General features: G+C 35.9%; 1 protein-coding gene across 5 annotated transcripts in view; it reads left to right on the top strand.

Moving 5' to 3' along the window:
• FAM227B (family with sequence similarity 227 member B) overlaps positions 1 to 21,079 on the top strand; it is a 284,908-nt gene that overhangs the window by 98,656 nt on the left and 165,173 nt on the right. For all 5 annotated transcript variants that reach the window (XM_055362964.2, XM_063698984.1, XM_055362963.2 and 2 more), the window contains one exon: positions 1,570 to 1,707. In XM_055362964.2, coding sequence (XP_055218939.1) covers positions 1,570 to 1,707 — 138 coding nt within the window. The remainder of the gene's footprint in view (positions 1 to 1,569; positions 1,708 to 21,079) is intronic.

The raw sequence follows: 21,079 nt of genomic DNA, 5'->3' as shown, positions 1-21,079 counted from the left end.
AAAATGAAAAATGAAAATTAGAATATATGTAAGTTACCAAATAATTGCAAAGACATTTTAGGTTTTTAGCTCCTTTATTTTATGTGCCATTTGTTTCTAAATCCTGTAGGATAACAATTTCCTAGGAAATACTTGAATAGATCCTACTAGAGTTTAGTTTTTTAAAACTGGCAATGTGAAAAGATAAATTTCGAGTGTTGTGGCTCTATATTAATGTCATTCTTTGGAACAATTCATGTTTTGTGACCAGTTTGAATTAAAACTTGTAAATAATGTTGGAATGTAGTCAGATATCAACCAGTGGCTAATTTGCAAAAAAAAAAAAAAAAAAGTAACAGTGAAACTAACTTATATTAAGTGCTTACTAGGGATCAGGCACCATGTTAAATAATTTCACGTCTGCCTTGATGGCAGACAGGGACTAGATTGAAATGACTTTTGCGCCCCTTGTGTCAAGCACATAGTTTGGTACATAGTAATCCCTCTCTCTCTTTATATATCAGGACCAAGTAGGGTTTATGCAATACTGGACAGTATTAACCATGTATTTTATTTTCTATATTCTGATACTTTGACATCTGGGACCTTGATGACCCTAGAAGGACTGCACTTCCTAGGGTTAGTTAATTCCTAGAGGCAACTTGCCCATGAGCATGTTTTTTACATGCTTTTTGATTTTTAAACAAACCAACCAATTCAGAGGTCACACACAACCATTTCCTTTATTTGGCTGTTACACTCTGGGTCACTATCCACCTGCCCAAATCATCCCAGTACTAGGTACCAGATAGGGATAGCTCCTATGCACTAAAGCCTGCTGAAATTATTTAAACTAGTCAATCATAGGCCTTCTTGCCTTGCCTCTTCCTTCCTAAGGAAAGCACAATAAAGACTCTCCCCCACAGTTCTCCCCTCTTTCTCTGCCTCCTGACTGGCCCCAGGGCTTGCCCATGTGGCCCCCTGTGGCATGACATCCCCCTACTCTTGGGAACTGTGAGTAATAAACCGTCTTTACAAATGCAATCTGCTGATCTGTTGGCCTTACTATACTTCAATTTTTCTATTAAGGCACAATATTTTAAAACATAGGCAATCTATCTAGAAGCACTCAAGTGAATCAAACTGAAGTCTGCTAAATAAGTGATAACTGTATCTAAAAACATTTAGAAAATTACAATTTGATGGCTCAGTCTAGTGAATAACCCTCATTGAACACTCACCGCTGAGAAAATATTGGCTACATTTATGAGCATGTTAGTTTATAGTCATAATTATTGTTAACATATAATATTAATAATAATATTAGTTCATATTTGTGTCGTACTTTCCCATTTACCAACACTGTAACATATATTTCAAAATAATTTATGTTATTCTCATTTTTATTGCTGAGGATACAGATGTTTAGAGTGGTTAGATGACTTATCTAATCCTACGCAGCTTAAAAGGAACAAAAAAGGAACTTTTTTGTTGTCAGGATGAAATGTATAATTATCATAAAAATGCTTTGACAAAAGGTATTTTCAAAATCCAAATTTATTTGGCTAAATATATATTTTATATTAACAGGTTTAAAACCTCAAAAAGGCTTTTGGACCCACTGGAAACTGAAAGAACTCTCCACAACCACCATTCATGGTAGCAAAAAAGCACCTGCAAAATCAGTAGAGGAAAGAATTGCAGACAGTCAAGAACATATATCAACTAGTAAGTAAAGTTTTTGTATACTGCAAAATGGAATAGGTAGCAAAAATCAATTAATTTATTTATTAGGCAGAATTTTCTAATGATTTATGTTTTTGGTGAGGGCCTTAAAATAACATTTGATTTATAGATTGATGTTATAGTGGTACACACTTAAGTCCTTTTTCCATTTGCCTGTTACAAAATAATGATTTTTTAAAATGTTTATCGTTTTTGTCTTTATGTATACTACATATATTCTCACTTTTACTTGTATTGCTAACTGGTTAATCATGTGTTGTCTCTATAGATAAATTTACATTTTTTATTTTGTTCATTTAAGTTATGTTTTCTTTAGGGTTTCAGTTTTGTGGTGTGTTTGTCAAGACTTAACTAAGATTATAAAAATACCTACCTGTATTTTTCTAGTATTTTTAAATTTCCATATAAATTTAACTCTTTGTATAAACAGCATAGTTGCATTCCAATATGATGGGTTTTTTTTCCAAATGATCCGTTTATTAAATAGTCCACTTAGAGCCTACTTGAAATACCAATTCATTTACATTTTAATATTCTTTTCTGTTCCTTTGAGCCACGTCCAAATTCTTGTGCCAGGACCAAAGTCCTCAGTTACTCTACATTAATAACCTTTGTAAGGCGAGTTTATTTCTCTCCTGTTTATGCTATTTCTTTAATACCAAACATAAGTCTAATGCTCAGGTCTCGTGTCTGACCAGTTAAATCAGAATCTAGGCTTAGTAATGTTTAAAGCTCCTCAGTGCCTCAGATGATTTCATGTGCAGGCAATGTTACAAACCACTAATGCAGAGGGAAATACCTTTCTAACCTATACCTTGATATAGGCCAAGGAAGAGGAGGAATTAACCTACCCAGCCTACTCTTTGGGAAGTTATTCTTTAGTTAATCTCTGATTCTAGAATTATTTAATTAGTTAATTATTCTTCTTCAGATCTGAGAATTTTTAATTTAGAGCATCACTGTTTTAACTGTGGTTTTCTATATTCTTATCGCAGTATATATCATCCAATATGATTTCTATCTTTTATTAGTTACAGGAAATTTTCTTGTTTGCTGTCACCCTCAGTGTTTTACCAAAACTTCTTATATATTGTTATGGGGGGTGGGGGGCTATTTCTAGGGATTTCTAATAGAAAGAGTAATAGTCTACTATCTTGAGCCAATTTTGTTTATCTGTTTTGACTTCTCACCCTCACATATGAATAACTAAATTGAGAGTATTTTGTGAACTTTCCATTTTCTTTTTAAGTAACAGAAAAGTGGTAAGAATAGCATAAAGAACTCCCATATATCCTTTACCTACCAATTATTTATATTTTGCTTGTTCTTTAAATCATTCTCTTTCTTCTTTTTTCACATAAGCAATTAAAGATTAAATTTCCCTAAGCACTGCTTTAAGTGTGTTGTATTTAGATATGTTGTATTTTATCACTTAATTAAAAATTTTCTAACATTTACTATAATTCCTACTTTGACGCATTAGTAGGTCAAAGTAGGGTTATTTAGAAAAGTATTGTTTAATTTCCAAATGTTTGGGACCTTTCTAGATATCTTAAAATTACTAATGTCTAATTAAAAAAAACACTACTGTGGTCTGAGGGCATACTCTGTATGATCTTTTGCAACGTGTTGAGACGTGTTTTATGGTTCAGAATGTGGTCTGTCTTGGTGAACATTCCATGTACACTTGAGAAGAATGTATCTGCAGTTAAAAAAAATCTCAATTAGATCAAGTTGGCTGATAGTATTATTCAGATCTTCTGTATCGAGTCAGCTAACTGTAGCCTGTGGATTAAATCTGGTGTGTAGCATGTTTTTATACATTCTATGAACTTAGAATGGTTTTTGCATTTTTAAGGGTTGTAAAAAACAAAAACATAAAACAAAATAAAGAATATGTGACAGAAACTACATTGGCCTGAAAATCCTACAATACTGACTTGCTTTTTATAGAAAAATTTTGCTCACCCTAGTTCTATGTCTTTATTGATATTTTATTTAGTTCTATTAATTACTCAGAGGGGATATTAAAATATAATTTTAGAATTATCTATTTCTCCCTTTAATGTTATTGATTTTTGCTGTATCCATTTTTAAATTATTGAGCAAATATACTTTTATTAGGTTTTTCCTTTAATCATTATAAAATGTTCCTTTGTAGCTATGATAATTCTCCTTTTTTTGAGTTCATTTTGTTTAATCTTAATATAGACACTTCAGTTTTCCTATGCTTATGGTTCACATCGTATCTTTTCTCATCATTTTACATATAACTAGTTCGTATTCTTATATACTTTTTGTAAACAATCTGGAGTTGAGTCTTGTTTTTTTATTCAGGATGACAATCTCTTCACTTTAATTTGAAGTGTTACTTCACTTACATTTAATGTAATTATTGATATGATTAATCTTATTTCTACTAGTTTCTATTTGTTTTGAGATTTATCCCATCTGTTCTTTGTTTTTCAGTTATACTTTCCCTGTCTTCTTTTGGTTAATTGAATATTTTTGTCATTCTATTTTAATTCCTCTATTGGCTATTTACCTATACCACTTTTGCATTTTTTGAGGCTGCTTTAATGCTTGCAAAATGCATTCTTAAATTATCAAAATACCATCTAAAGTTAACATTGTTCTACTTAACTTAAAATGTAGGACCTTGGAGCAGTATAGTTACGTATACACCCCCTTGTCTTTTTTGCTATTGTCAAATATATCTACATAAATAATAGCCTCACATTATATAGTGTCATGACTTTTGTTTCAAATAATTACATGTTTTTTCAGCTTTTTTGAGATCTAATTGGTGTATAATAAATTGCATATATTTAAAGTGTAAAATTTGATGAGTTTTGACATGTGTATAAATCTGTAAAACCATTACAACTCAAGGTAAAAAACACATCTATCTCTCTCAAAAGTTCCTTATGCTTTTTTTGTAATTCCTTCTTGCCACCAACCCACAATCATTTATGTAATTTTTGTCACTATAGGTTAGAATGCAATTTTCTAGAATTTTACATAAATGAAATTATATAGAGTGCATGCTGTTTTTCAACTAACATTTTTTATTCCACATAATTATTCTGAGATTCATTCATCTTGTTACATGTATTAATAATCTCTTCCTTTGTGTTGCTGAATAGTAGTCCTCCATAGTAGGAATATAATATGATTTGTTTATCCATTCATCTTTTGATGGCTATTTGTATTGTTCTCAGTATTTGGCTATTATAAATACAGCTGCTATGAACATTTATATACAAGTATTTGTTTGGATATAGGATTTTATTTCTCTTTGATAAACATCTAGTAGTGGGATGACAGATTAGCATGGTTATGTAATGTATTAGGTCATTCTTGCATTGCTATAAATAAATATCTGAACCTGGGTAATTTAGGAAAAAAGAGGCTTAATTGGCTCATGGTTCTGCAGCTTTTACAGAAAGCATGGTGTTGGTATCTGCTCAGCTTCTAGGAAGGCCTCAGGAAGTTTACAGTCATGGCAGAAAGCAAAGGGGGAGCAGGCACATCACATGGTGAAAGAAGAAGCAAGTGAGAGAAAGTGGAAGGGAGGTGCCACACACTTTTTTTTTTAAACTTTAACATGCACATGAATGACCTTTCTTTTATTAAAAGTTTCTGTTCAGTGGGTCTGGGGTGGGACCTGGGATTTTGCATTTCTAGCAGGCTGCAGGGAATGCGAGTGTTGCTAGTTCCACACACTTTGAGTAACAAAGTTATAAACAATATATATCTGATCTTTTCTCTTTTTTTTATTATACTTTAAGTTTTAGGGTACATGTGCACAACGTGCAGGTTTGTTACATATGTATACATGTGCCATGTTGGTGTGCTGCACCCATTAACTCGTCATTTACATTGGGTATGTCTCCTAATGCAATCCCTCCCCCCTCCCCCCACCCCACAACAGGCCCCGGGGTGTGATGTTCGCCTTCCTGTGTCCAAGTGTTCTCATTGTTCAATTCCCACCTGTGAGTCAGAACATGCGGTGTTTGGTTTTTTGTCTTTGCGATAGTTTGCTGAGAATGATGGTTTCCGTCTTCATCCATGTCCCTACAAAGGACATGAACTCATCCTTTTTTATGGCTGCATAGTATTCCATGGTGTATATGTGCCACATTTTCTTAATCCAGTCTATCATTGTTGGACATTTGGCTTGGTTCCAAGTCCTTGCTATTGTGAATAGTGCCGCAATAAACATACGTGTGCATGTGTCTTTATAGCAGCATGATTTATAGTCGTTTGGGTACATACCCAGTAATGGGATGGCTGGGTCAAATGGTATTTCCAGTTCTAGGTCCCTGAGGAATCGCCACACTGACTTCCACAATGGTTGAACTAGTTTACAGTCCCACCAACAGTGTAAAAGTGTTTCTATTTCTCCACGTCCTCTCCAGCACCTGTTGTTTCCTGACTTTTTAATGATTGCCATTCTAACTGGTGTGAGATGGTATCTCATTGTGGTTTTGATTTGCATTTCTCTGATGGCCAGTGATGGTGAGCATTTTTTCATGTGTTTTTTGGCTGCATAAATGTCTTCTTTTGAGAAGTGTCTGTTCATGTCCTTCGCCCACTTTTTGATGGGGTTCTTTGTTTTTTTCTTGTAAATTTGTTTGAGTTCATTGTAGATTCTGGATATTAGCCCTTTGTCAGATGAATAGGTTGCGAAAATTGTCTCCCATTTTGTAGGTTGCCTGTTCACTCTGATGGTAGTTTCTTTTGCTGTGCAGAAGCTCTTTAGTTTAATTAGATCCCATTTGTCAATTTTGTCTTTTGTTGCCATTGCTTTTGGTGTTTTAGACATGAAGTCCTTGCCCATGCCTATGTCCTGAATGGTAATGCTTAGGTTTTCTTCTAGGTTTTTTATGGTTTTAGGTCTAACGTTTAAGTCTTTAATCCATCTTGAATTGATTTTTGTATAAGGTGTAAGGAAGGGATCCAGTTTCAGCTTTCTACATATGGCTAGCCAGTCTTCCCAGCACCATTTATTAAATAGGGAATCCTTTCCCCATTGCTTGTTTTTCTCAGGTTTGTCAAAGATCAGATAGTTGTAGAGATGCGGCATCATTTCTGAGGGCTCTGTTCCATTCCATTGATCTATATCTCTGTTTTGGTACCAGTACCATGCTGTTTTGGTTACTGTAGCCTTGTAGTATAGTTTGAAGTCAGGTAGTGTGATGCCTCCAGCTTTGTTCTTTTGGCTTAGGATTGACTTGGCGATGCGGGCTCTTTTTTGGTTCCATATGAACTTTAAAGTAGTTTTTTCCAATTCTGTGAAGAAAGTCATTGGTAGCTTGGTGGGGATGGCATTGAATCTGTAAATGACCTTGGGCAGTATGGCCATTTTCACGATATTGATTCTTCCTACCCATGAGCATGGAATGTTCTTCCATTTGTTTGTATCCTCTTTTATTTCCTTGAGCAGTGGTTTGTAGTTCTCCTTGAAGAGGTCATTCACATCCCTTGTAAGTTGGATTCCTAGGTATTTTATTCTCTTTGAAGCAATTGTGAATGGGAGTTCACTCATGATTTGGCTCTCTGTTTGTCTGTTGTTGGTGTATAAGAATGCTTGTGATTTTTGTATATTGATTTTGTATCCTGAGACTTTGCTGAAGTTGCTTATCAGCTTAAGGAGATTTTGGGCTGACACAATGGGGTTTTCTAGATATGCAATCATGTCATCTGCAAACAGGGACAATTTAACTTCCTCTTTTCCTAATTGAATACCCTTTATTTCCTTCTCCTGCCTGATTGCCCTGGCCAGAACTTCCAACACTATGTTAAATAGGAGTGGTGAGAGAGGGCATCCCTGTCTTGTGCCCATTTTCAAAGGGAATGCTACCAGTTTTTGCCCATTCAGTATGATACTGGCTGTGGGTTTGTCATAGATAGCTCTTATTATTTTGAAATACGTCCCATGAATACCTAATTTATTGAGAGTTTTTAGCATGAAGGGTTGTTGAATTTTGTCAAAGGCTTTTTCTGCATCTATTGACATAATCATGTGGTTTTTGTCTTTGGCTCTGTTTATATGCTGGATTACATTTATTGATTTGCATATATTGAACCAGCCTTGCATCCCATGGATGAAGCCCACTTGATCATGGTGGATAAGCTTTTTGATGTGCTGCTGGATTCGTTTTGCCAGTATTTTATTGAGGATTTTTGCATCGATGTTCATCAAGGATATTGGTCTAAAATTCTCTTTTTTTGTTGTGTCTCTGCCTGGCTTTGGTATCAGAATGATGCTGGCCTCATAAAATGAGTTAGGGAGGATTCCCTCTTTTTCTGTTGATTGGAATAGTTTCAGAAGGAATGGTACCAGTTCCTCCTTGTACCTCTGGTAGAATTCGGCTGTGAATCCATCTGGTCCTGGACTCTTTTTGGTTGGTAAGCTATTGATTATTGCCACAATTTCAGCTCCTGTTATTGGTCTATTCAGAGATTCAACTTCTTCCTGGTTTAGTCTTGGGAGAGTGTATGTGTCCAGGAATTTATCCATTTCCTCTAGATTTTCTAGTTTATTTGCGTAGAGGTGTTTGTAGTATTCTCTGATGGTAGTTTGTGTTTCTGTTGGATCGGTGGTGATCTCCCCTTTATCATTTTTTATTGCATCTATTTGATTCTTCTCTCTTTTTTCTTTATTAGTCTTGCTAGCGGTCTATCAATTTTGTTGATCCTTTCAAAAAACCAGCTCCTGGATTCATTAATTTTTTGAAGGGTTTTTTGTGTCTCTATTTCCTTCAGTTCTGCTCTGATTTTAGTTATTTCTTGCCTTCTGCTAGCTTTTGAATGTGTTTGCTCTTGCTTTTCTAGTTCTTTTAATTGTGATGTTAGGGTGTCAATTTTGGATCTTTCCTGCTTTCTCTTGTGGGCATTTAGTGCTATAAATTTCCCTCTACACACTGCTTTGAATGCGTCCCAGAGATTCTGGTATGTTGTGTCTTTGTTCTCATTGGTTTCAAAGAACATCTTTATTTCTGCCTTCATTTAGTTATGTACCCAGTAGTCATTCAGGAGCAGGTTGTTCAGTTTCCATGTAGTTGAGTGGTTTTGAATGAGTTTCTTAATCCTGAGTTCTAGTTTGATTGCACTGTGGTCTGAGAGATAGTTTGTTATAATTTCTGTTCTTTTACATTTGCTGAGGAGAGCTTTACTTCCAAGTATGTGGTCAATTTTGGAATAGGTGTGGTGTGGTGCTGAAAAAAATGTATATTCTGTTGCTTTGGGGTGGAGAGTTCTGTAGATGTCTATTAGGTCTGCTTGGTGCAGAGCTGAGTTCAATTCCTGGGTATCCTTGTTTACTTTCTGTCTCATTGATCTGTCTAATGTTGACAGTGGGGTGTTAAAGTCTCCCATTATTAATGTGTGGGAGTCTAAGTCTCTTTGTAGGTCACTCAGGACTTGCTTTATGAATCTGGGTGCTCCTGTATTGGGTGCATATATATTTAGGATAGTTAGCTCTTCTTGTTGAATTGATCCCTTTACCATTATGTAATGGCCTTCTTTGTCTCTTTTGATCTTTGTTGGTTTAAAGTCTGTTTTATCAGAGACTAGGATTGCAACCCCTGCCTTTTTTTGTTTTCCATTTGCTTGGTAGATCTTCCTCCATCCTTTTATTTTGAGCCTATGTGTGTCTCTGCACGTGAGATGGGTTTCCTGAATACAGCACACTGATAGGTCTTGACTCTTTATCCAATTTGCCAGTCTGTGTCTTTTAACTGGAGCATTTAGTCCATTTACATTTAAAGTTAATATTGTTATGTGTGAATTTGATCCTGTCATTATGATGTTAGCTGGTTCTTTTGCTGGTTAGTTGATGCAGTTTCTTCCTAGTCTCGATGGTCTTTACATTTTGGCATGATCTTGCAGCGGCTGGTACCGGTTGTTCCTTTCCATGTTTAGCACTTCCTTCAGGAGCTCTTTTAGGGCAGGCCTGGTGGTGACAAAATCTCTCAGCATTTGCTTGTCTGTAAAGTATTTTATTTCTCCTTCACTTATGAAGCTTAGTTTGGCTGGATATGAAATTCTGGGTTGAAAATTCTTTTCTTTAAGAATGTTGAATATTGGCCCCCACTGTCTTCTGGCTTGTAGGGTTTCTGCCAAGAGATCCGCTGTTAGTCTGATGGGCTTCCCTTTGAGGGTAACCCGACCTTTCTCTCTGGCTGCCCTTAACATTTTTTCCTTCATTTCAACTTTGGTGAATCTGACAATTATGTGTCTTGAAGTTGCTGTTCTCGAGGAGTATCTTTTTGGCGTTCTCTGTATTTCCTGAATCTGAACGTTGGCCTGCCTTGCTAGATTGGGGAAGTTCTCCTGGATAATATCCTGCAGAGTGTTTTCCAATTTGGTTCCATTCTCCCCATCACTTTCAGGTACACCAATCAGACGTAGATTTGGTCTTTTCACATAGTCCCATATTTCTTGGAGGCTTTGCTCATTTCTTTTTATTCTTTTTTCTCTAAACTTCCCTTCTCACTTCATTTCATTCATTTCATCTTCCATTGCTGATACCCTTTCTTCCAGTTGATCGCATCAGCTCCTGAGGCTTCTGCATTCTTCACGTAGTTCTCGAGCCTTGGTTTTCAGCTCCATCAGCTCCTTTAAGCACTTCTCTGTATTGGTTATTCTACTTATACATTCTTCGAAATTTTTTTCAAAGTTTTCAACTTCTTTGCCTCTGGTTTGAATGTCCTCCTGTAGCTCAGAGTAATTTGATCGTCTGAAGCCTTCTTCTCTCAGCTCGTCAAAGTCATTCTCCATCCAGCTTTGTTCCGTTGCTGGTGAGGAACTGCGTTCCTTTGAAGGAGGAGAGGCGCTCTGCTTTTTAGAGTTTCCAGTTTTTCTGTTCTGTTTTTTCCCCATCTTTGTGGTTTTATCTACTTTTGGTCTTTGATGATGGTGATGTACATATGGGTTTTTGGTGTGGATGTCCTTTCTATTTGCTAGTTTTCCTTCTAACAGAGAGGACCGTCAGCTGCAGGTCTGTTGGAGTACCCTGCCGTGTGAGGTGTCAGTGTGCCCCTGCTGGGGGGTGCCTCCCAGTTAGGCTGCTCGGGGGTCAGGGGTCAGGGACCCACTTGAGGAGGCAGTCCGCCCGTTCTCAGATCTCCAGCTGCATGCTGGGAGAACCACTGCTCTCTTCAAAGCTGTCAGACAGGGACATTGAAGTCTGCAGAGGTTACTGCTGTCTTTTTGTTTGTCTGTGCCCTGCCCCCAGAGGTGGAGCCTGCAGAGGCAGGCAGGCCTCCTTGAGCTGTGGTGGGCTCCACCCAGTTCGAGCTTCCCAGCTGCTTTGTTTACCTAATCAAGCCTGGGCCATGGCGGGCACCCCTCCCCCAGCCTGGCTGCCACCTTGCAGTTTGATCTCAGACTGCTGTGCTAGCAATCAGCGAGACTCCGTGGGCATAGGACCCTCCGAGCCAGGTGCGGGATATAATCTCGTGGTGCGCTGTTTTTTAAGCCCGTGGGAAAAGCGCAGTATTCAGGTGGGAGTGACCCGATTTTCCAGGTGCCGTCCGTCACCCCTTTCCTTGACTCAGAAGGGGAACTCCCTGACCCCTTGCGCTTCCCAAGTGAGGCAATGGACCGCCCTGCTTCAGCTCGCGCACAGTGCACGCACCCACTGACCTGCGCCCACTGTCTGGCACTCCCTAGTGAGATGAACCCAGTACCTCAGATGGAAATGCAGAAATCACCCGTGTTCTGCATCGCTCACGCTGGGAGCTGTAGACCGGAGCTGTTCCTATTCAGCCATCTTTGCTCCTCCCCTCGCCAATTTTCTAAACTTTCATGTTATGCTTCCTGTTTAAATATTAAGTTCCACATTTATCATTTCTTTGCTCCTGCATCTGAGTGTCGTCTGTTACAAGCAGCCAGGGTTACATCTTGAATACCCTGTTGCCTAGAAATTTCTTCCACCAGATACCCTAAATTATCACTCTGAAGTTCAAGCTTTCAAAGATCCCTAGGGTAGGGAAACAATGCAGCCAAGTTCTTTGCTAAGGCACAACACAGATGACCTTTGCTCCAGTTCCCAATAAGTTTATTATTTCCATCTGAGACCTCATCAGCCTGGGCTTCACTGCCCATATCACTATCAGCATTTTGACCACAACCATTTAACTAGTTTCCAAGAAGTTCTGAACTTTCCCTCATCTTCCTATCTTCTTCTGAGCCTTCCACACTCTTCCAGCCTCTGCCCATTATGCAGTTCCAAATCTGCTTCTGCATTTTCAGGTATCTTTATAGCAATGCCGTACTCCCGGTACCAACTTTCTGTATTAGTTCATGCTTGTATTGCTATAAAAGAATACCTGTGACCAGGTAATTTACAAGAAAAAGTGGTTTAATTGGCTCATGGTTCTGGACACTCTACAGGAAGCACGGTGCTGGCATCTGCTCAGCTTCTAGAGAGGCCTTAGGAAGCTTACAATCATGGCAGAAGGTGAAGGGAGAGCAGGCATGTCACATGGCAAAAGCAGGATTAAGCAAGAGGGGGACAGAGGTGCCACACAATTTTAAACAAGCAGACCTCATGTGAACTCAGTGCAAGAGCTCACTTATCACCAAGGGAATGGCCCCAGCCATTCTTGAGGGATCTGCCCCCATGATCCAGCCACCTCCCACCAGGCCCCACATCCAACGTTGGGGATTACATTTCAACATGAGATTTGGTTGGGGGTAGATATCCAAACTATATCATGTGTGTATAACATTTTAAGAAACTGCCAATCTCTTATCCAAAATTTTACATTTCTACCAGTATACAAGTTATATTTACTTCCTTACTAACACTTGTTATGGTCTTTTTAATTTTAGCTATTCTTGTGAGTTATATACTGGTATTTAGCTAGGTTTTATTTTAATTTCTCTGATGATCAATCATGATGAGCTTCTTTTCATGTGCTTATTTGCCATGCATGTATCTTAAAGCTCCAAAATAACCTCCTTTGACTTTATGTCCCACATCTAGGGCACACTGGTGCAAAGGATGGGCACCAAAAGCCTTGGGCAGCTTCACCCCTGTGGCTTTGTGGGGTTCTGCCCCCACAGCTGCCCTCACAGGTTATTGAGTGCCTGCTGAAGTGTCTGTTCAAATATCTTGGCCATTTTTATTTGAGTTGTTTGTCTTCTTATTGAGTTATAAGAGTTCTTTATATATTTTATGCTTATTTATTTAGTTAGTTCGTTTTTAAAGACAGGATCTTGTTCTGTCGCCCAGGCTGGAGTACAGTGCCATGATCATAATTCACTGCAGCCTGGAAAAAAGTTATTCATGTATTTAGAAACAAGTCCTTTTTCAGATATATATTTTACAAATATTTTCTCCCAGTATGTGGCTTACCCTTTCATTTCTTAATAACATCTTTTAAAAAACAAAAGTTTATAATTAGAAGAAACCCATTTATCAATTTTTTTAATATAGTTTGTGCTTTTTGCATTCTATTTAATAATATTTGTGAACCCAATTTCACATAGAAATTTTATAGTATGTAGCTTTATAGTTTAGAGTTGTAGCTCTTACTTTTAGGTCTCTAATTCATTTTGAGTAATTTTTCTTAATTATATGTATAAACATTAAGAATCACTTCTTTGCATATTGCTTTAGCACCATTTGTTGAAAAGATTATCCTCTCCTCATCGAGTTATCTTGGAAATCAATTGACCATACATGTTGGTTTATGTCTGTTCTCTGTATTCTGTTCCACTGATGCCAATAACCAGCTGCCTTTAAAACTGTAGTTTTATAATATATCTTGAAGTTAGGTACTATAAGTCCTCCAACTTTGCACTTCTTTTACACAATTATTTTGGTTATTCTAGATTCTTGTCATTTCCATATAAATTTGAAAAACTGCTAGTCAGTTTCTAAAATATATACTCGGGCATCTTTATTTTAAATACATTGTATTGATCAATTTGGGGAGAATTGGTATCTTAACAAAGTGAGTTTGTCAGTTCACAAACATAGAATATGCCTATATTTATATAATACTTCTTTAATTTTTCTCAGCAATGTTTTCTAGTTTTTACTATACAGACACATCTTTTTCCAATTATACATGGCATTTTAAATTTTCAATTTTGATTATTCATGCTGCTATATAGAAAAAACTATTTTTATTTTGCATTTTTATTGGGTGCATGTATATTTAGGACAGTTAAGTCTTTTTGTTGTATTGAATACTTTATCATTATGTAATGCCCTTCTTTGTCCTTTTTGATTATTGTTGTTTTAAAGTCTGTTTTGTCTGATATAAGAATAGCAACCCTTGCTCTTCTTGTTTTCCATTTGGCTGACAGATCCTTTTGCATCCCTTTATTTTGAGTCTATGGGTGTCATTTCACATGAGATGGGTCTCTTGAAGATAGCAGACTATTGGGTCTTGATTCTTTTTTCAACTTGACACTCTATGCTTTTTAAAAAGCTTGAAAGTGTATTATATATTTTATTTATCTCTAAATATTTGAAATACGCTTTTTATATCTGATGCTAAAACGTGACAAGATATTTTTGTTTCTGGATGAGATGGTCTAAGCTGTGGGAGCAAGGGCCAAGTTATAGTGGCTATTTCTTTTAATTCATTGCTCAGATTTTAATTTAATAGTTCATGTTCAACCTGGGAAAATCTTCAGTTTGAAATATGTACTTGATAAAGTGTGTTAACTTAAGAAAGCTAAGGCTCTATTAACTGCCTTACTCTCATAAATGAGTAATCTTTTTATGTGACAGGTGACTTTTATTATCATCTTCATTTTTATAAGTGACAAAACCAAAATATAAGTTGATTAAGTAATTTTCCTAAAGCCACATAACTGATCAGTGCTAGAATATAAATTGAAATTCAAGAAATTTTGGCCACAGAGTCTGAACTCATAACCACTTCACGTACTGCCTATCAGTCATTTGATTTTACAGGCTTATAATTAAATTAAGGCTTAAAATTATCATTATCATCGTAGAATAAGTATTGTAACTTATGAGAGTTACCATAGCCTTAATACTTCATTTATGGCAAATGTGAATGAGTTTTTAGGTCTTTTCCTGGATTAAATTTTAATAGATGAGGGTGAATGAGGAAAGATGCTAGTAGAAAGGCCAGAAAGGTAGCAGAAGACTGGACAAAAATTTACTTGTTTTCCAGTTTTGTGTACAAATTTCTCTAGAAATAGCAAGCAATGGTTAGGGGACTTGGAAAATTCACACTTTGGGGCCAAAGTGATGCAGAGGCACAATGGCAACAATTGGCCAGAATTTCTAAACCTCTAAAAGAAACACAGCCTCCATTGAGAATTACATGTCTACTACACAACACTATTTTTGATGGTGGAATTAAAAGAGAAGTTATTGTAACATTTCAAAGAGGTAAAGATCACTAAAGAGGTATTTTTTCTATAATCTTCTGCTTAGATTGTGACTACTAGGAAATCTACTTAAGAAAGAAGTTTGTTCAAATTTATGAGTTTCTTTTTTGAACTTTGAGCATCTCATATTTCTCCAGAGCTTTAATCTACTTTTAAAACTATCTTCTGTGTTTTTATGTCAGTTAGTGGTCAGTGAGTGCCTCCCCCAACTCATTGATTTTGTCCTTGATGGCAGAGCAGGGTATGGATTGACAGTGAGAAACTGAAACATTCCTATCCTATAGGAAATCATTGCAAAGGGGCTTGGCTCGTGGTATCTGAGAGCTTCCATATCCTGCTTGTTGCTTTACAGTTTCTGTGTACCTTACCCCCAGTCTGGACACAGTCATCATTGTGGAGAATTCTCTGAACATAAGATTCAGATCATGTATTTACTGGTGCCATAAGTATGTTTTTGTTTGGAGGCTTTCCTATACTATAGTCCCTAATGTTTCATATGCTCTAATGTATTCAACTTGCACATAAAGAACTTGAATGTCTTTGAGCAGGTCATACAACCCCTCTGAGCTTTATTTTTACAACTGAAAAATGAGGTGAGTAGAATATTTCTATATTCCCCTTTTCCAGCATTTTGTTCTTTAATGACTTCTATCCATAGGTGCTGAATAATCTTCCAAAGTGATTGCTGACTGTTCAGGTGTAATTAGTAATAGAGACTGGTGGTTTAGGATTCATGATTTGAGAACTCCTTCTCTATAGCTGTGTGTGTGTGTGTGTGTGTGTGTGTGACTTTGTGTATACTAAAACCTTATTCTGTGTGCTGGCAGAAGGCTGAGGCAGATAAAGAGTAGAACTAGGGTAAAACATTAGTATATGTACATATGCATGCATATATATATATATATATGACTTAAAAGAAATATTCTGTATTCCATATATACTGCTGTCTTAGGATTGCTTCTTCTAATCTAAAACATATTTAAAACATAATTTTTTTCAACATTTGAGATGCTTATTGTAATGTGGAGTTAACTTTTTTCCAGAATTTTACAAAGAGGACTTTCTGTTTTGTTTTTAATGAAATAAACACACAGTGGATAGTTAAAATTTGCCTTCCAAACAAAATGTCATGATATCTCCCTTTTTAGGACTGGAATGTAAGCAGTTATAGAATTTCAGTATCTGGAATGACTCATGATTTATAAGCCAGCTCCTCTTAAACAGTGTATTGTTAGATTATTTACAAGACTAAAGTTTTAATGTTAATTTCTTTATTGTGGTACGATACCATTTAAGCTTTTGAACTCAAATAAAGATAATTTTTAAAAACTATTTTTATACCTCTCCCCCAGTTTCTAAATTCAATTTTTTCTCTTTGTCGGATTTTAAGGTTAAAACAATAACAAGTCTCATTCTTTTTATAAACTATAGATTAAACCGCAAGCAATAAGAAAAATCCTTATATTCAACTATCATGTACTTTTATGTACCTAGTACACATTACTGTACTTGGCACTGTAAGGAGATAAAAAATAAAAAGAAACACAGTAGTTACTCATACACAAGTACTAGGTGATATTTAGCAAATGACATGTTACAGAAATATTTAAAGTAATAGCCAGATGCTTTAGGATTCCATATGTTATAAAGAGCTACTTGGATTTTATTATTTATTTATTTATTTTATTTATTTTATTTTTCAAGACAGAGTCTCGCTCTGTCACCCAGGCTGAAGTGCAGTGGTGGGATCTTGGCTCACTGCAACCTCTGCCTCCCGGGTTCAAGCAGTTCTTCTGCTTCAGTCTCCCAAGCAGCTGGGACTACAGGCATGCACCATGACATTCAGCTAATTTTTGTATTTTTAGTAGAGACAGGGATTCTCCATGTGGGCTAGACTGGTCTCAAACTCCTGACCTCAAGTGATTTGCCCACCTTTGCCTCCCAAAGTGCTGGGATTACAGCACGAGCCACCATGCCCAGCCCGGATTTTAGTTTGCACCTCTAATTTTGCTACCTCTTCACTATTAGCAATGCTCAGGGATAATAAAAAAGAAACCATTAGAAGTAGGATATAAAATAGCACTTTGAGAACTAAGCCAGTAAAATTTCCACATTATGGTTTTCATTATACATCATTAAAAGAAAACCAAGAAATTTGCACAGCTGAGGAGTGAGGAAACCCCAGAAATATGCTATTAAGATGGTCAGACATACAAACTCCCAATGTGGTAGCAATTTGTTAAGTCATGTTGTTGTTAGTTGTATTTTATACTATGTAGAGAAAGACTATATGAACAGAAGCAGAGTGAATAACATAAGGCACAGAGTAGCCCAAAGAACCAGAAATTTGGTAGAAATTTAACAGAACTATTCAGATTATTATGAGTTAGATTTCATCATAATTTGGAGAGTATGTATATTTCAAACCTGTTTTCTCTCCTTTTGCTTTGATGCCATGCTCACCAAGCAATTTCAAGTTATTTAACTTCCAAGATAATTTTCCATGTCTACCATAAGATCACCTGCAAATACCTCCCCCAGATATATTGGTCTGTTGGTTGGTAGCATTAGTCAGAGGGGCTGGGTTTAATTTTGAAACAGCAGGTTTCCATTATATTATGAAATGAATTATTAGCATATTATACTAAATGACATTAAAATGCTGTGTTATGGAGAAGTGAATGATAAGAGTTTGAATACCTGAGAGATTTAGTCATCAGTTTGCATAAAACAATGTGATATATTTCTATTCATTTGCAACAATGACATTTGTATCATGCTTAGGTATTAGAATGACTCTTTGCAGTGAGGTGTGCTTATTATTCTGTCACTGAATTGGAATTGGTTTGTCCATTAGTTTAATAAATATTTGCTGAGTGCAGTGAACGTTTACTGAGTCCTTATATTTCCTGAGTATTAAATATATTTACTGAGTGCTTAACAGATGCTCTTAAAGGAGCTTCAGATACATAAGGGAACAAAACAGTATCCTTTTCCTTATGGAACTTATGGGCTAGTGAGAGACAGACAATAACCAACAAGTGTGATTAAATAAGTTATATAGAATGTGTAGTAGGCATACATATACCTACCACACACCTCTAGACTGTGGTATGAATACTGTGTGAGGGAAAAAAAAGAGCCTCCAACTGAGAGGATTGCAGGGGAAGCAGTATCCTAAGAGGACAGCTAAGTTTTCATTAGAGTAAATCAGTGCAATGTATAAATCTAGCAAAATGTTAGGAAAAGTTTTCACTAATAAAGTCCGTCTTGTAACATGGACTTCCAGGACAATACTGGACCTTGTTAAACACAGAATGAAGTCAACCAGAAAGTTTGCAACAAAAACAAAACTGAAATTGCAGTTCTTGACAATATACGTTTCTTTGTTCAACTGAATTTTTTGAATTTATTGCTGACTCTATGTTTAGGGTGTGTGTGTGTGTGTGTGTGTGTGTGTGTGTGTGTGTGTGTGTGTCTCCCACTAAGGCAATAGAGTTGATACTGGTTTGGCAGTTGTTTAATATATGCATATTTATATTTAAGACTCAAGCATTAAAATTGCTGTTAGGGTCAAAGCACAATGGTAACTTATACATGTGCTCTACAACTGACATGCTAAAGACTTAGGAAGTTTTTTTCTTGACAGTCTGTCAGCTATCACTTATGGTTCTTAGTGGTTCCAAAGGCTCATTTGTTCCAAATCTGATCCTCATAAAATTGATTATATATCTATAGGTATGTAATTGTTTTAAATTTTGAAGCATAGATTTTATTAACACTATTACAGTGCCTGACACTGTACTATTGACTACACACATACACACACACACATATATATATATACACATACATACATACACAGACCCCTTTATATATTTGTGTAACTGAAATAGATGTGGACATATATAACATAAGTGTGTGTGTATTTGTGTTGCTTAAGTAGATGAGTGTAGGTGGATGGATAGATAGACACACAGGTATGCCTAGTTGCTTAAGTAGATAAGTGTAGATGGATGGATAGATAGACATACAGGTATGCCTATCCATCCTCTATTGAGATAGAGATAAAAATTCTCTAAATGCTAGATTAATGGCATAGATTGACATGCAGTGGGAATTTATAGAAGAGAAAAATCATTGTAAGGCAGGACCAAGTCTGGTAATCATTAAAGAGGAGAATCTTGATTTCGTTCTTGATGGCAGAGCAGGGTATGGATTGATAGTGAGAAGTTGAGACATTCTGGATGATAGAGACAATATAGACAAATCCCAGAGACACAAGGAAGTATGATGCGTGTACAAAATGACATGAGAACAATGGTCTAAGGATACTATGAAGTTTGTGAACAGTGAGGAGATTGGACCAGATGGATGGAACCAGTTTGTTGATGGTTTTGATTTCTAGTTTAAAGAATTTTACCCAAATTCAGTGAGCCCTAGAGAGACAACATGGGTTCTACAATTGGTAATTGACATAGTTTAAATGACATTTTAGGAATATTAGGTAACTAAACAGGAATTGAGACAATGAGGACTTGGAACAGAAAAACAAATAGGATGCTATTGCTAAACTTTAGGTACAATTTAATGAGGTCATGAAAGTAGTGAGGAAGACATGAGACTGAGGGACATTAGGTAAGAAGAGCTGAGCAATCTTGGTGATTACTGGATAAAGGAACAGATTCAAGAAGAAGATTCAGGACACAGTCACCACTAAAATATGGTAACAATGACTACATTATTATGAAATTATGGAGTTTCAGTAAGTTTAGTTAATTGAATGAGATGAGCAATGTGGGTGCCAGGTTTGATCATTCATGTAGAAGACCATGCTATTTAATACATCAATGCGGCACCAACATCCCACTCTTCCAGCTCCATAAAAACTGAATGTGAAGATAATTTTTTAAACCACATTTGCTATTGTTATTCTGATCATAAAGATCATATATATTAATGTAGAAAATTTGAAAATTAAGTATTTAGAAGACAATAAAATATCACCTGTGATTTAACCTTAATAACATTAAGGCATGGTAAATATTTATCTTCTGAAAGGGAATAAAAATTCCAATATTATTTTTGAAACAGTGAATGGAGATAATTAGGAAGATTCATTAGCAAGAAAGTAACATTTTTCTTTTTTCATTATAGAGCAATATCATAAAAGTTGGACAAATGAATAGCTAGTTGAGTGACATGTACAATAAATGAGAAGTATGAAAAATTAATAATTAACACTGTAAACTATAGAAACTTAAAGTTGAATTGAGATAAGCACTGTCACCTAGCAAAACAATAACAGACAGGAATAAAGAAAAGGGAGAAAAGCTGAAAAATGTTACATGATTCATTCTAAGAAGGCCTATGAGCGTGAACTGCTGAACACACTAAGCTTTCAAGGGTAAGAGATGAAGTACTTCAAAAGCAAAAAGTTTTGATCTCTTGCTTTTCCTGATGGATTCTATTTAAATTGTATACAGGACTAGCATCACTATCAATGCTATCAAATATCTTGTGCTTTCAAACCTGTGACTGACAGAATTTTTTAAAAGTATAGATGTGTTTTTACCCCACATAGTGATTGCTGCATTTGTTAAATAAGATATTTTTAAAAACAGATTCTAAAGGACTTGCCAATATATAACACAGACCTTTGTATAGCAATAGATAAGATTATGTAGGCATGATGACAAGACTGGAAAGATCTTTGTATATAAAATTTATTATATATTTTATCAATAGATTATTAATATGGATCAGTTAGTAAGCAAGTATTAAGTACTTTTTGACGTTCTATTTCCTTACCAGATTCCATGGGGAATTTTAAAAAGGCAATAGTTACTTTTACTTTTATCACACTCAACATATATTTATCATACAGTGCTTGATACAAACATGGTAGAATTGTCAATATATGCTTGTTTAACTGAAGTAGATGAATACACATATACATAAA

The sequence above is a fragment of the Gorilla gorilla genome, chromosome 16, assembly GCF_029281585.2.
Source record: "Gorilla gorilla gorilla isolate KB3781 chromosome 16, NHGRI_mGorGor1-v2.1_pri, whole genome shotgun sequence".
NCBI lineage: Eukaryota > Metazoa > Chordata > Mammalia > Primates > Hominidae > Gorilla > Gorilla gorilla.
Note: the sequence above shows the minus strand (reverse complement) of the source record. Positions and strands in the feature narration are given on the sequence as shown.